This window comes from Seriola lalandi, unplaced genomic scaffold (assembly GCF_002814215.2).
Source record: "Seriola lalandi dorsalis isolate HSWRI2012SDOR001 ecotype SW California unplaced genomic scaffold, Sedor1 jcf7180002054945, whole genome shotgun sequence".
Classification (NCBI taxonomy): Eukaryota; Metazoa; Chordata; class Actinopteri; order Carangiformes; family Carangidae; genus Seriola; species Seriola lalandi.
Window position 1 is genome coordinate 4,016,844 of NW_019525496.1, and position 11,382 is coordinate 4,028,225.

The 11,382-nt window shown below is 39.9% G+C and overlaps 1 protein-coding gene across 1 annotated transcript; it reads right to left on the bottom strand.

Moving 5' to 3' along the window:
- Positions 1-588: 588 nt before the first annotated feature.
- atad1a (ATPase family AAA domain containing 1a) lies at positions 589-10,724 on the bottom strand. Its single transcript, XM_023393844.2, has 10 exons — positions 10,577-10,724; positions 9,630-9,830; positions 9,355-9,453; positions 9,111-9,231; positions 7,388-7,588; positions 6,192-6,298; positions 5,934-6,023; positions 5,193-5,243; positions 4,771-4,946; positions 589-3,338 (listed from the first exon to the last, which is right to left on the bottom strand). Exons 2-10 carry the CDS (start codon positions 9,801-9,803, stop codon positions 3,209-3,211), a joined length of 1,149 nt encoding a protein of 382 aa, XP_023249612.1. The 5' UTR covers positions 9,804-9,830; positions 10,577-10,724; the 3' UTR covers positions 589-3,208.
- Between the last annotated feature and the right edge of the window lie 658 nt (positions 10,725-11,382).

Sequence of the window (11,382 nt, forward strand, 5' to 3'; positions counted from 1 at the left end):
ATCTGTGTCTGAGCTCTCCTCTCCATGGGAAGTCTTTGACATCTCCAGCCAGCTGTGCTACGGGGGAGAGCTTCTTCCATCATGTTTATCGACTGGGAGCTGTCCTCTAATTGAAAAGAGCTGGAATGGAGACTTTCACTTCGACTCCCTCTTCATGAATAACTCATCAATAGCTTTATGAATAACTAATCAATGGTTCCTAGTCAAAGATCAGACACGCATCCTTGCAGAACTTATTTGGTGGAAAACACTCCAGACTTTGCCTCATTAAAGCCTGAATTGCAAATATTACCTTTCCATCTGTGCAGGCTACAGGCAACAACATTTATCTGCACTTAGTGGCATCACTTTCTTCAAATACACTAGTTCACTTAGTCTGGAAATCCCAGACCAGAGTCAGGTGTTGGATCTTAGAGAAGAACAGGCTTAGAGTGGCCTTGAGCTAAATACTGCTGTGTCATTGCAAGTGCTAGTGACCTGATGAGACGTATTACATTTAATAGACTTTAACAAGGAGAGGAGAAAGACAAATGAAATCCATGCGGAAGTAACAGCAGTAGAATTTTGCTGGTTGAAAAAAAACAAAACTTATTTTCTTCAGTGTGATTTAATAAATACACTCTACAATAACATTTCATATTCAACACACACACACACACACACACATAATTGACAGTATCATTTACAGTAACTGCATATGGAGACTGTATTCATAGAATGAAGTCTCCGCCACATAACCGGTGAACGACCTGGCGAGTGAGATTGCATGGAGGGAAAAGCTTTTACACAGGTGTTACCTTTCTCCATGGAAGGTAATGAGGACCTGCAAGCTGCAGTGACACAATTAGTGGTTTACATGGCTAAAGTCTTGACCTTTAACTGTCACCTGAGGTGCTCTGATGAAGAGCAACAGATGTCTAAATATAACTGAATGAAACAATCCAGTATGCAGGGTTCTCCATTTCATTGTCTCAACCATAATGTTATAAAACTGCTCTAAATAAAAGCAGTCCATATCTTAGCCTGTAACACCTGCCTCAGTCACAGGATAGTGAAGCTACAGTGCCACCACATGGTCCTGGTTGAATGACAAACATGCCCTGGCTTGCTCTGACTGCCTGGGAGAAAGGTCTGTTTGTGACCCACTAACAGATCTCTGAGCAAATGCTGTGACCATATGTAAAATAATGAGGCTTTTTATACAGACGAGAGGCAGAACTTCAGACTGACAGCTGATTGAAAGCATTTGAATTTTAAAGTCGTACTCTCCATAAAGTGAAAATAAAAGTAACCCTGATGTGTGTTGCGGTGACAGCCGCTGCTGTCAGTCACTGATTGATGCATGTAACACGACAAGAGAAGTTCATTATAAAAACATTCCCAGTAAAACAACAGGGACTTGCCAATAATGATAATGGCACAATAAATATGACACTAAAAAACTTGTTTCCAAAAAAAACACCGGTGAGATTTTAACATGAAGATGTGTCAACTATTGTCTTCTGGGATAAAAAAAAAAATATGAAGGTCTGAAGACTCAGAGTTACACAGCAGCATTAAATGCACTAAAAGAGAAACTTCAGCTGCATTCAAAATCTTGGCCTTAACTCTAAGCCAATATTTTGCTTCCACGTTTACACACACATGCATACGGCACAACACGCATGAAACACCTGCTAACAGCTGGGACGGCGGAGCAGTGATACAACAGTTAAGTATATTTTTACAGCCATTTAGTAGTAGGATAATGATTATCGAGATAATAGGATGTAATGGTGTGTTTTATTGCTGCACCTGGCTCAGATCACTACAGCTGTGGTTTCTATTAAAGGGTTTAAGTGGTGACCCTGTTTCCACTTGACATGTGAATATTTGTTTCATTATCTGCTTTTGTCTACACAGATAAACTGACGGCTCTGGGAAATAACTGCACACGGGCTGCATTGATATTGGTACGTCAGACCCAATGCATTGTGTTGTGATTGATTTTATGCCTAATACTGACACGATGTACAATGACTATGGTCTCCCCCAGTGGAATGATGTAGTGGTGTTTATCTGAGCTCTTTGACAATGACAGCCAACATGTTATTTCACCTGTGGCTGACTTTGCTCTGCTCTTTCTCTTCCTTGTCGTACACATGTTGTGACCTGACAGCATCCACAGCAGTGCTGACCTCAGGACTGCAGACATAGATTTGACTATTACATGAAACACTTTGAATTAGCGCTCCTTGGGAGCAGTAACTCATGACATGATGAGTATCGTATTACTGCTGGTACAACCTCATGCTGGCTAAATGCATCCTCTCTTACTTTGAAAAGCAGAGATCAATGATTCAGGTTAAGAGGAAAACAGCTAAGAAACGGAGGTGGAGTCGTTTTTGAATATTCAAACTTGAATATATAATATAGTATATAATTTAAAACGAGTAATACATTCATAATGACTGAATATGGATACTGATATCCCTGAAAATGAAACAATTTTTTTTTAGACACCTTGTTATTTGAAAGTGTGATATCACTGAAAAGCATTACTGAACAATTTGCTATCATACAACAACATTTGCAGAGATTATAGTGTAATGAGACTTGAGACCGCTAGGATCAGCTGAATCATTTCCTCCAAAGTGCTTGGATAACATCACTGTAAAGTGATTTAAAAGTCTTTGTCATTCGAAAATGTGTTTGCTCAAAGAGGAATGATAGGAGTGATAGCTGATTTAGAAACCGAGCAGCAAACGTCAAAGGACTACACCGATCTGGAGTTCAGACTGAATGACTCAACCCCCCCGGTCATGATCATGTGTAAGTCGTGGTGGGGTGGTATATGAAACTGTATAGTGGGGTAGTAAAGTAGTTTGTAGTAACTTCAGAAAGATTCATAGAGTTTGTGGAAAATGCTTACACCTCTTCCACACAAACTGAAATTTCGCCCTTGAGCAAGGCACCGACTATAAATTTCTCCAGTGGAGCTGTCGGTGGTTGGTAGGAGGAAAATGTAGATTTCTGAATGTATTGTGACTGTACACATGTGGTGGGGCTGTGCTGAAAATGAACATGGTCAAAACAACCTTTCCGGAGAAATCAAGTTTAAGAAAAATATGGCTATCTTGATGTCTGTTGGCTTTGCCCAACTGCACCTCACACATGTGGGAGGAGTCTCTGCTCGGTGAGCTGGAGCATACTGCGCTGGTGTTGGTGTTTAGTCCAGGGGAACCTCTGACACACTGGGCAACATGGAGGCTGTGGCCCGCTTAGATTCCTTCATCTTGTCCAGGCCGAAGAGGAGGTCCAGCTGGGTGACTGGGCGCAACCGCTCCTCATCCACAGGTCTAGAGCAAGAGAGCAGAGGTCAGGAACTGAGGCAAACAAAAACAATAACTGTTATACTGTTATTGCTGTAGTATGTATGAAATCAACATACTGTACTTAACTATTTTAACCTAACAGGAAATTATGCATCAGCTGCTGGACATCAAACAAACTGACTTCAGGATGTTAATGAAAATTCATCCTCAGAAACAGACAGCAGAGGTGTTTCACCTCCACCCAGAGTTAGTCTACATTTTTTTCCAGTTGTGTGCAGCTCCTTTATTTTCTGCATTGCATTGTGGGAGAATAGTGTCAATTAACAGCTCACTCATAAATCAAGGGTTTTAAAGTATGGACTGTTTTGAGTATACTTACAGTACAGTCACTTTTCATATTTCCAGTATGAACACACTCAACACCAGCTTAGAATTAGTATGCAGTACGGATTTGAGATGCACCAAATGTCCTCTGGAAATCCCCCCATAATCTCTCTTTGAATATGCTTAGTTACCTTCAAATATGTATGACTCACTACATATTTCATATCACCTTTTTCATATCACCTATTCAGTTTTTTAAATCGCAGTAAGTTTTACTGAGCTTATTTTGCACAGCTCTGTGCTGACATTATATTGCTTTATATTTCTTCCTGACAAGATGAAAAAGTCACAATTCTGTTCAATCAATCCTGCAACATGTATTTTTTTTCTGTTTATTTTAATATTTATTTATTTCCCTCTGTTTGTTTTAATAATTCTGCTGCTGGGACAAACTAACTCCCTAATGGGTATTTTTAAAAAGACAGCAGGATCAACTCAGTGCATTGATAACTGAGAAATACGGAAAGGCTGCATGTCTGTAGAGAGCCTTTAGCATTTGCTTCTGCATCCTATAGTTCACTTGAAACCACATGCTGACACCTGGCATCATAAATGCAGAGAGCTCAGCCACGAGTGTACTGTTTAGATTATTGAAAACTAAAAGTTTTAAATATTTCTTCTTTTAGCAACATTGTCTTGCTCCAAGAGTGGGTTTCAGTAGTTGCTTAGCAACAGCTGAAGCATGGGTTACACAGATCAGATATTTATTTTGTATTTAAAACCAACCAGATCCACCTCTAGTATTGTTCATTTTGATGACACACAGTAGTTTGTGATCGGTATTCCAGTAGCTGTGCATGTGAGAGTTTAACCTGATCTATGAATCTATGAGTGTGCTGTTTCAAAAGCTTGAAAGCTTTGCAAAGAAAAGTAAAAGAATGCTTAATTTCAGGGAATATTATGGTTTAAGAGTACCAGTATGTACATCATTTCATGTCATATTGATGGCAACTTTCAAAAACCAGCACTGGTCTAACCACACAATGTTGAGGGTAAGTACTTGTAGTTCAACAAAGACGTCAATGGACACAAAGGCTATGAAATCTTGTGGGTGTTTGAACATGAGTCATACTTTTCCTCCTCCTCCTGGCAGTCCTGGAGCTGCTGCGCGATCTGCCTCATCTGCTCCTTGCGGACGTAGTCCCGGACTCGGTACATGGCGGCATCGCGGCAAAGCTCTCGCAGGTCACTGCCAGAGTAGCCATCTGTCTTCTCAGCAATCTCCTTCAGATTAATGGCATTGCTCAACTGAACAGAAAAGCAGGACAGCAATATGAGACATTTATATACCATTAATCCGTTTGCTGTCACTAGTCTTTGGCTGTTTTTGTTACTGCCATTCAAGTGCCAACTGTTCGTGGGTAATCAGATTTACTTTAGTTTGACCTGACAGTGAAAATGTAAGTGTGAAATGTTCTCTGAGAATGACAAGAGTGCTGTGAATGGAGTAACCTGTTCCCCAGCTGACTAGGATGAAAAGGAATCATATCTTACGTTTTCTCCTGCTAATATCAACCGCAGGATGTCCTGTCTTTGTCTTATGCTCTGCAAAGACAGAGGGACAGTGGTTCTTATTGGGAAAAAGACAGGTTAATGTGCAGTTTATGAATCAAAAAACAATGGACCTATCAATACGCAAGTAATCACACGTTTAAAGACTTTCTAATCATCAGACACTGTATAAATGCAGTTTAAACTGCCCGAACATGTTCCACATAAACAATGTGTGAATACATTTGCTGCAAAAAGTCATCATTACATTGTCAAAGTCAATACATTAGAGTTTAGAGACACCTCAGTGTTTAATTCTCATTTACGGTTTTCCCCTGTTAAGCATTAACAGCTCACAAACACTTACTGTGCATCTGACGTGATAAGGGACTCACTGTTTATTGTACCGGTTCAAAGATGCTATTTGTGGTTTGGCAAGCAGCCATGAGACAATCTGAGACATACAGTGTGTGTGTTTAAGCTACTCTCTTTTGCTTGATGTCTATTTGAAAGCACTCAGAAAAACACACAATTTCTATCACTGAATATAGAGGAGTTGTGCTGCAGTGGGGCCCACAGTTAATTATCTGCAAATAGAAGTTTATTCTAGCGTTTTCATTTCAATTTACAATGGATAAAATTGCAGTGTATATTTGAAAAATGTAAAAGTACGTAAATTGAAAATACAGATAAGATATAGTGTTAATTTTGTGTACAGAGGTGAGAACTGTGCTGGTGTCTTACTGGGAGGCCAACATGAAAAGTGGCAGGCATTCTGCGCAGAATGGCTGGATCCACATCCTGTGGCCTGTTTGTAGCTCCCATCACCATCACCTACAATTCAAAGAGTCACAATGTGAAATGCTGACCGATATTATGTCCTGCATGCAAGATGGGATAGGTGCTTCTTTTCATCTACTTTTCCCACTTACCCAGCACCTACCAGTATGACTCAGTCTAGTGGGTACATTGCAAAATTGGAAAGAGTACTGGCTGTGTCACCTGGGTGGTTGAGGACGTGTCCATGCCATCCCACAGACTCATGAACTGGGCCTTCATCATGGCTGTGGCCTCGTGGTCTAGGCTGGAGCGATTCCTTAGAAATGACTCTAACACACAAGAGACAAGAAGCAAAGAACAGAGGGAGAGATGTGAGGCAAAAATACTGCATGAGGAGGGGCTTCCCCAGAGCCAAATGGTAAGGGCCTATACCACATGGGTGTACATGGCCTTGGCAGTGAGTTCAATGTGTGTCTGTTACTCTCTTTCCCATGTTTCCCATCTCCACGTCTCTACTTTCACTATCTAATAAAACGCACAGGTGCATGCTGGTGTTCTGCAAACAACAGGAAGTTAGTTATTATAGTTTGGCCAGGAGATTTGGTGCATTCACAAACACAGGCAGCAGTTGAATCTGCAGCAGCGGCTGTGAAACACAGCTCATGGAGCCATTGAAGGCACCTTAGCGCCTGATTACCACAGTTTGTGTCAAAAATCATCCTCCATCTAGGAACACATTCAAATGTAAACACACACACACACACACACACACACACACACACACACACACACACACACACACACAAGACACAAATATTTTTGATTAACTTTAGCTGCTATCGATTTACATCATAAATAAAAGTCCATAAAGCCACTTAGAAATTAAGTTAAGTTTTCTTTAGCATCAGAACAATCCAGTGATAGTTGTCTGTAGATCCATGGTACACTGCAAACAGCTATTGTTAGCTACCTGCTAACAGTTACATTCTTTTAAAAATGTCAATTTATCAAACTATAAACAAGATTATGTCTGTGGTGGGTGCTCACTGTGTCCAAATCAATCCCCGACCCTGGCATGATACCGAGGACATTAAGAATGAACTTCACAAATTCGGGGATGGCAGTCTGTAAAATGTGCTAGGATACCTCACTAAGCTGGTAACCTATCGAAGAAATGTTTTGTTCTCATTTTAAGTGCTGCTTTAGACTCAGTTCAACAAGCATGAAATTGTGAAGGAAACCCTGAAAACTGTCAAAACATCAAAATTATTTAAGTATCAGATTTTTAAAATCATCTCTACTTGAAAGAGTCAAGATGAAGATAAATCACACCTGACAGTGTAATAAAAGTGTGATAAATAAAAGTTACATTTTCCATGAAATCACTCTTGACAGGCACCCAGTTAAGATGAACTCACCAATCTCATCAATGAAGACGATACAGGGCTGGATTTTCACAGCCAATGAGAAGACTGCAGCAGTCAGCTTCTGTGATTCGCCGTACCACATGTCTGTCAGAGTGGAGGCCTGAAGGTTGATAAACTTGCACCCTGAGGCTTTGGCTGTTGCCTTAGCGATCATGGTCTTCCCACATCCTGGAGGACCAAATAATAAAACACCTGCAAGGACAAAAAATAAATTAGGAATCATCGTCTTTCAACATTGTGTTAAATTTTTGATCAAACTTCTTCTAAAATTCCTGCATGTGTCAAGAGTGCACAATACTTGTATATCTGTAAAATATTCCCCATTTAAGCAAAACTGTAAAAATGACTCAAAAATCTCAACTCTGTGGATCTTTTTTCCCTAACTTGGTGTTCTTTAGCTCATATACAAACAAAGAGTTTGGCCAATCTGTTCCTAGAGGCCTATCTTTTTATAAGTTACAAGATATAAACAAAGCTTGAAGTCAAGGGATGGAACTGGATTCCCAAAGCAGCTAATTGTGGATGTTGACTCATCCTGAAGCTCTGTATAGAGCTTTGTGCCAAAGAGCATAAACTCTCTACAGAAAGTAAAGTATTCCTCTAAGAAATCATCTGCTGTCACGCTGCCATGTGCATAAATCTTGTCAGATGCTATTTGGCACAAAGATGGAAGCGTGATGTAGTGGATGGCTTTCTAAAAATAATGATGAAGACAACGGCAAACTGAGAAGAATTATAACAAGCTCTGATATCTGTAGTTTTTTATGCACTTCAACTGAAATGATTAGTAACTATGATAGAAAGTGCAGTCAGAAATTGTAGGAATGACTCTGTTCTGTTTGTTTTAGTTTAACATACTAATGCACTGGATTTAGAAATAAATATTGACCATGAGGTTAAAAAGCTGACTCTCTTGAGGGTCTTAACATTCATACTTAGTGAACAGGGTAGCTGTTGTGTTTTTACACAAAGAAGTTGGACAAAGATCACGCAAGGCAACCCAGTCTTTACTGGCAAAGTCATTCTCCTGATCTCAACCCAACTTTCAAAACCAGACTGAAAGCACAGAATTCCTAAAATAAACAAGCTGGCCACAGTACAAGCCTGGCAGCTCACCGGTTAAGAAACCTGATGCTGATGGTACTTGTAGATCATCTATGGCAGACCACTTATGTTATTCATTTACTGTGAGAACGGGACACACAGCACAAGATTTTCCCTTCTTCCTGCTCTTTTTCAATCATTACACGTGTACTATTCTGTGACAAATCACATCTTATATTTTGTGTGGAACATTGTTTTTCTGGGTGTACGCTGGAGGGAAACAATAAAGAAATCAAATAAAATGAAACTGACAGTTCCTTAAAATTGAGCGAGCATGTGTAAAAAGATTAACAATTCCTACAAAGTGAACCTAATGTGGACAAAAACATACTTAAACTAAAGGATGACAGTCAGCACTTTATCATTATTTCATTTGAAATATGTGTTGGAGAACAAAGCCAGCACAAAAAAACGTGCCAATGTCGTTACACTTTCTACAAGCAATGGTGGTTAAATAATGCCAGATATATGCATAGTTTCCAATCCATTAGTACATTACTCACAATTACTATACGAAGTTTTTATTATTTTTTCCCATAATTTTAGACTATACCTTAAAACTGATGAAATCTGACCATTTCAGTTCTTTATGAATGACATGTTGTGATACCTTTGGGAGGCTGAAAGAGTTTGGATCCAGCTAAAAGGTGTCTTTTCTGAAAGGGAAGGATGACAGTGTCTTGCAGCTCATTGATAACCTCGTCCAGGCCTGCTATATCTCTCCAGGACACCTGCAGGAGGGTAGAGGACTGTGTCTGACTTCTTGTCTGGGAAAGTGCACTCACAAATAAAAGGCAAAATTGTCTACAGTTGATTGATAATCTCTGTCATGGAGTGAGGATTACAACTCTTACCTTCATTGTTTGTGGATCGACTAGGTGAGATGCAATGTTCATCTCATACTCTGTTAGTTTGACCCCCTCCACACCAATCCTCTTCATCAGCTGTTCTGCCTGGAGAGTTAAACCACACAACTCAGCTGAAGAAAGGGATAACAGACAGTGCAACATGCTGCTCTAATTTCTTAACAACAAACAGCAGCACCACCACCCCCCCCCCCCCCCCCCCTTGAGCTCATAGTATTTAACAACTTCTTCATGCTTATATTATGTGCAACAGTTCTACATACCCTTTTCTTAGCTTGGTTTTTCTGTTTGTAGGTAGGATCCATAGCTTCTATAACCCATTTGATACTGTAGTATGTGGCTGCACCAAAGATGGTCAACCTCACCAACATGCCCACCACTTCATTCCTGGACAACGGCCGCATCAGGGCCTCTCTGGGAAGATCTTTGAACAGCATCTCTGCTGGTTTATGTCAGACCATTGGCTGGATAAAGAGGAGGGAAGCAGAGGATTGAAACAGGAAGAAAATAATAGTTGAGTTGTAGAAAAGTAGGGTTAACATGCAGCTAAGTAGAATGAGAGATGGCTATTCAATTTGCAATTCAGATCTGTCTAGTGCACATATATATGTGCATACATATACTCCACTATGTGGTGTGACATTGATTTATTTGATAAATGACATAATTTAATTTACATTCCATATATATATATATTTGATTTCACCACGTACTGCCCTTGCTGACCTCCAGAATACGCAATAAATGCCAGTGAGTAGAGTGCACCAATTCAAAACGATAACATAACATAACATAGTGCTTGTTTGATGAGACGTACGCCGAAGTGAAGAGTGGATTTTGTTGATGAGCGACAGATCGCTAAAAATGTTTTTGAGATATAAACCTTAGATTATGTCCACTACAATTTATTTATTTAAAAGGTGTGAATGAAAATCAGTTTAGGCGTAAAACACGAGATCTCCCACCCAAAGCTAACCCGTCAGTCACTTCTTTACGATATTTTCCACCAGCACTACTTAGGTAAGTTATTTAGACAGGAAACGGGGTCGCTATTTCACGATAACAGATACGTCAGTGGTTTAATGCGAAGGTAGAAATCCTATTAATTCACTGGTTAGCATCTCCAGCATGCTAAAGCTAAAACAGATTCAACTAGCAAGCACCAGCAAACTGTCATTTTGTCCTGTCTAGGGCGAACTAAACATATTACCTCTGCTTTGTATCCTGGCACACATAAAAGTGACGTCCCTCGAGACAAAATACTCCTACTTACTAATTAAAACGCAAACCAAGAGCTTTGCTTTCGTTATCGAAAATGCAAAACAGTAGTAATGGTGCACTACGTTTTGTTACTCGGGTAGGAACAAACACCGTGGTTCCGGAAGTTGCTTTATTCCACCTCGTCGCTGAGCAGACACGTTTCATACAGTCAGCCACTGGATGGCAGAGGTTGCACACAGATAAAACACGTATCAGCACCATGGACAGCATCTACATGACTACACAAGGTAGAGCAGACAGTACAGGAAGGAAAGAATGGTTAAAAAAAATAGGGAACATATGTTGGATTTGACATTTATTAATGGATTCAATGCTTCCGTGGTATTCTGAGGGAAAGTGGGTAGTGGACATGGAGGTTTGTTGAAAATATCACATATCCAAGGTGAACAGGAATAAGTAAATCTCATTCTAACTGTCTGAACTGAAGGGCTGGATTTTGGAGGAATGAGCACTGATTTTTACAACAAAAGAAGAGTATGTGTGCGCTGCTTGTTATATGGAGGTGTAATCTAAACCATTAATATTTTTCATAAAATACTTACTTAAAATTTATATGTATTTGAAATGCAGTAAGAGCTATTTTAAATCCATTTGGAGCAACATGGAGCAAAGTGTGTTGCTGTGGCTGTCTGTGGTCGTTGATTAGACTGTTATTGGACACCAAACACCCAAGCATGTCCTGGGGTAGACTACATGCAAACGTACCCCAGTCAGAGATAGCTCAAATCTGCAGCC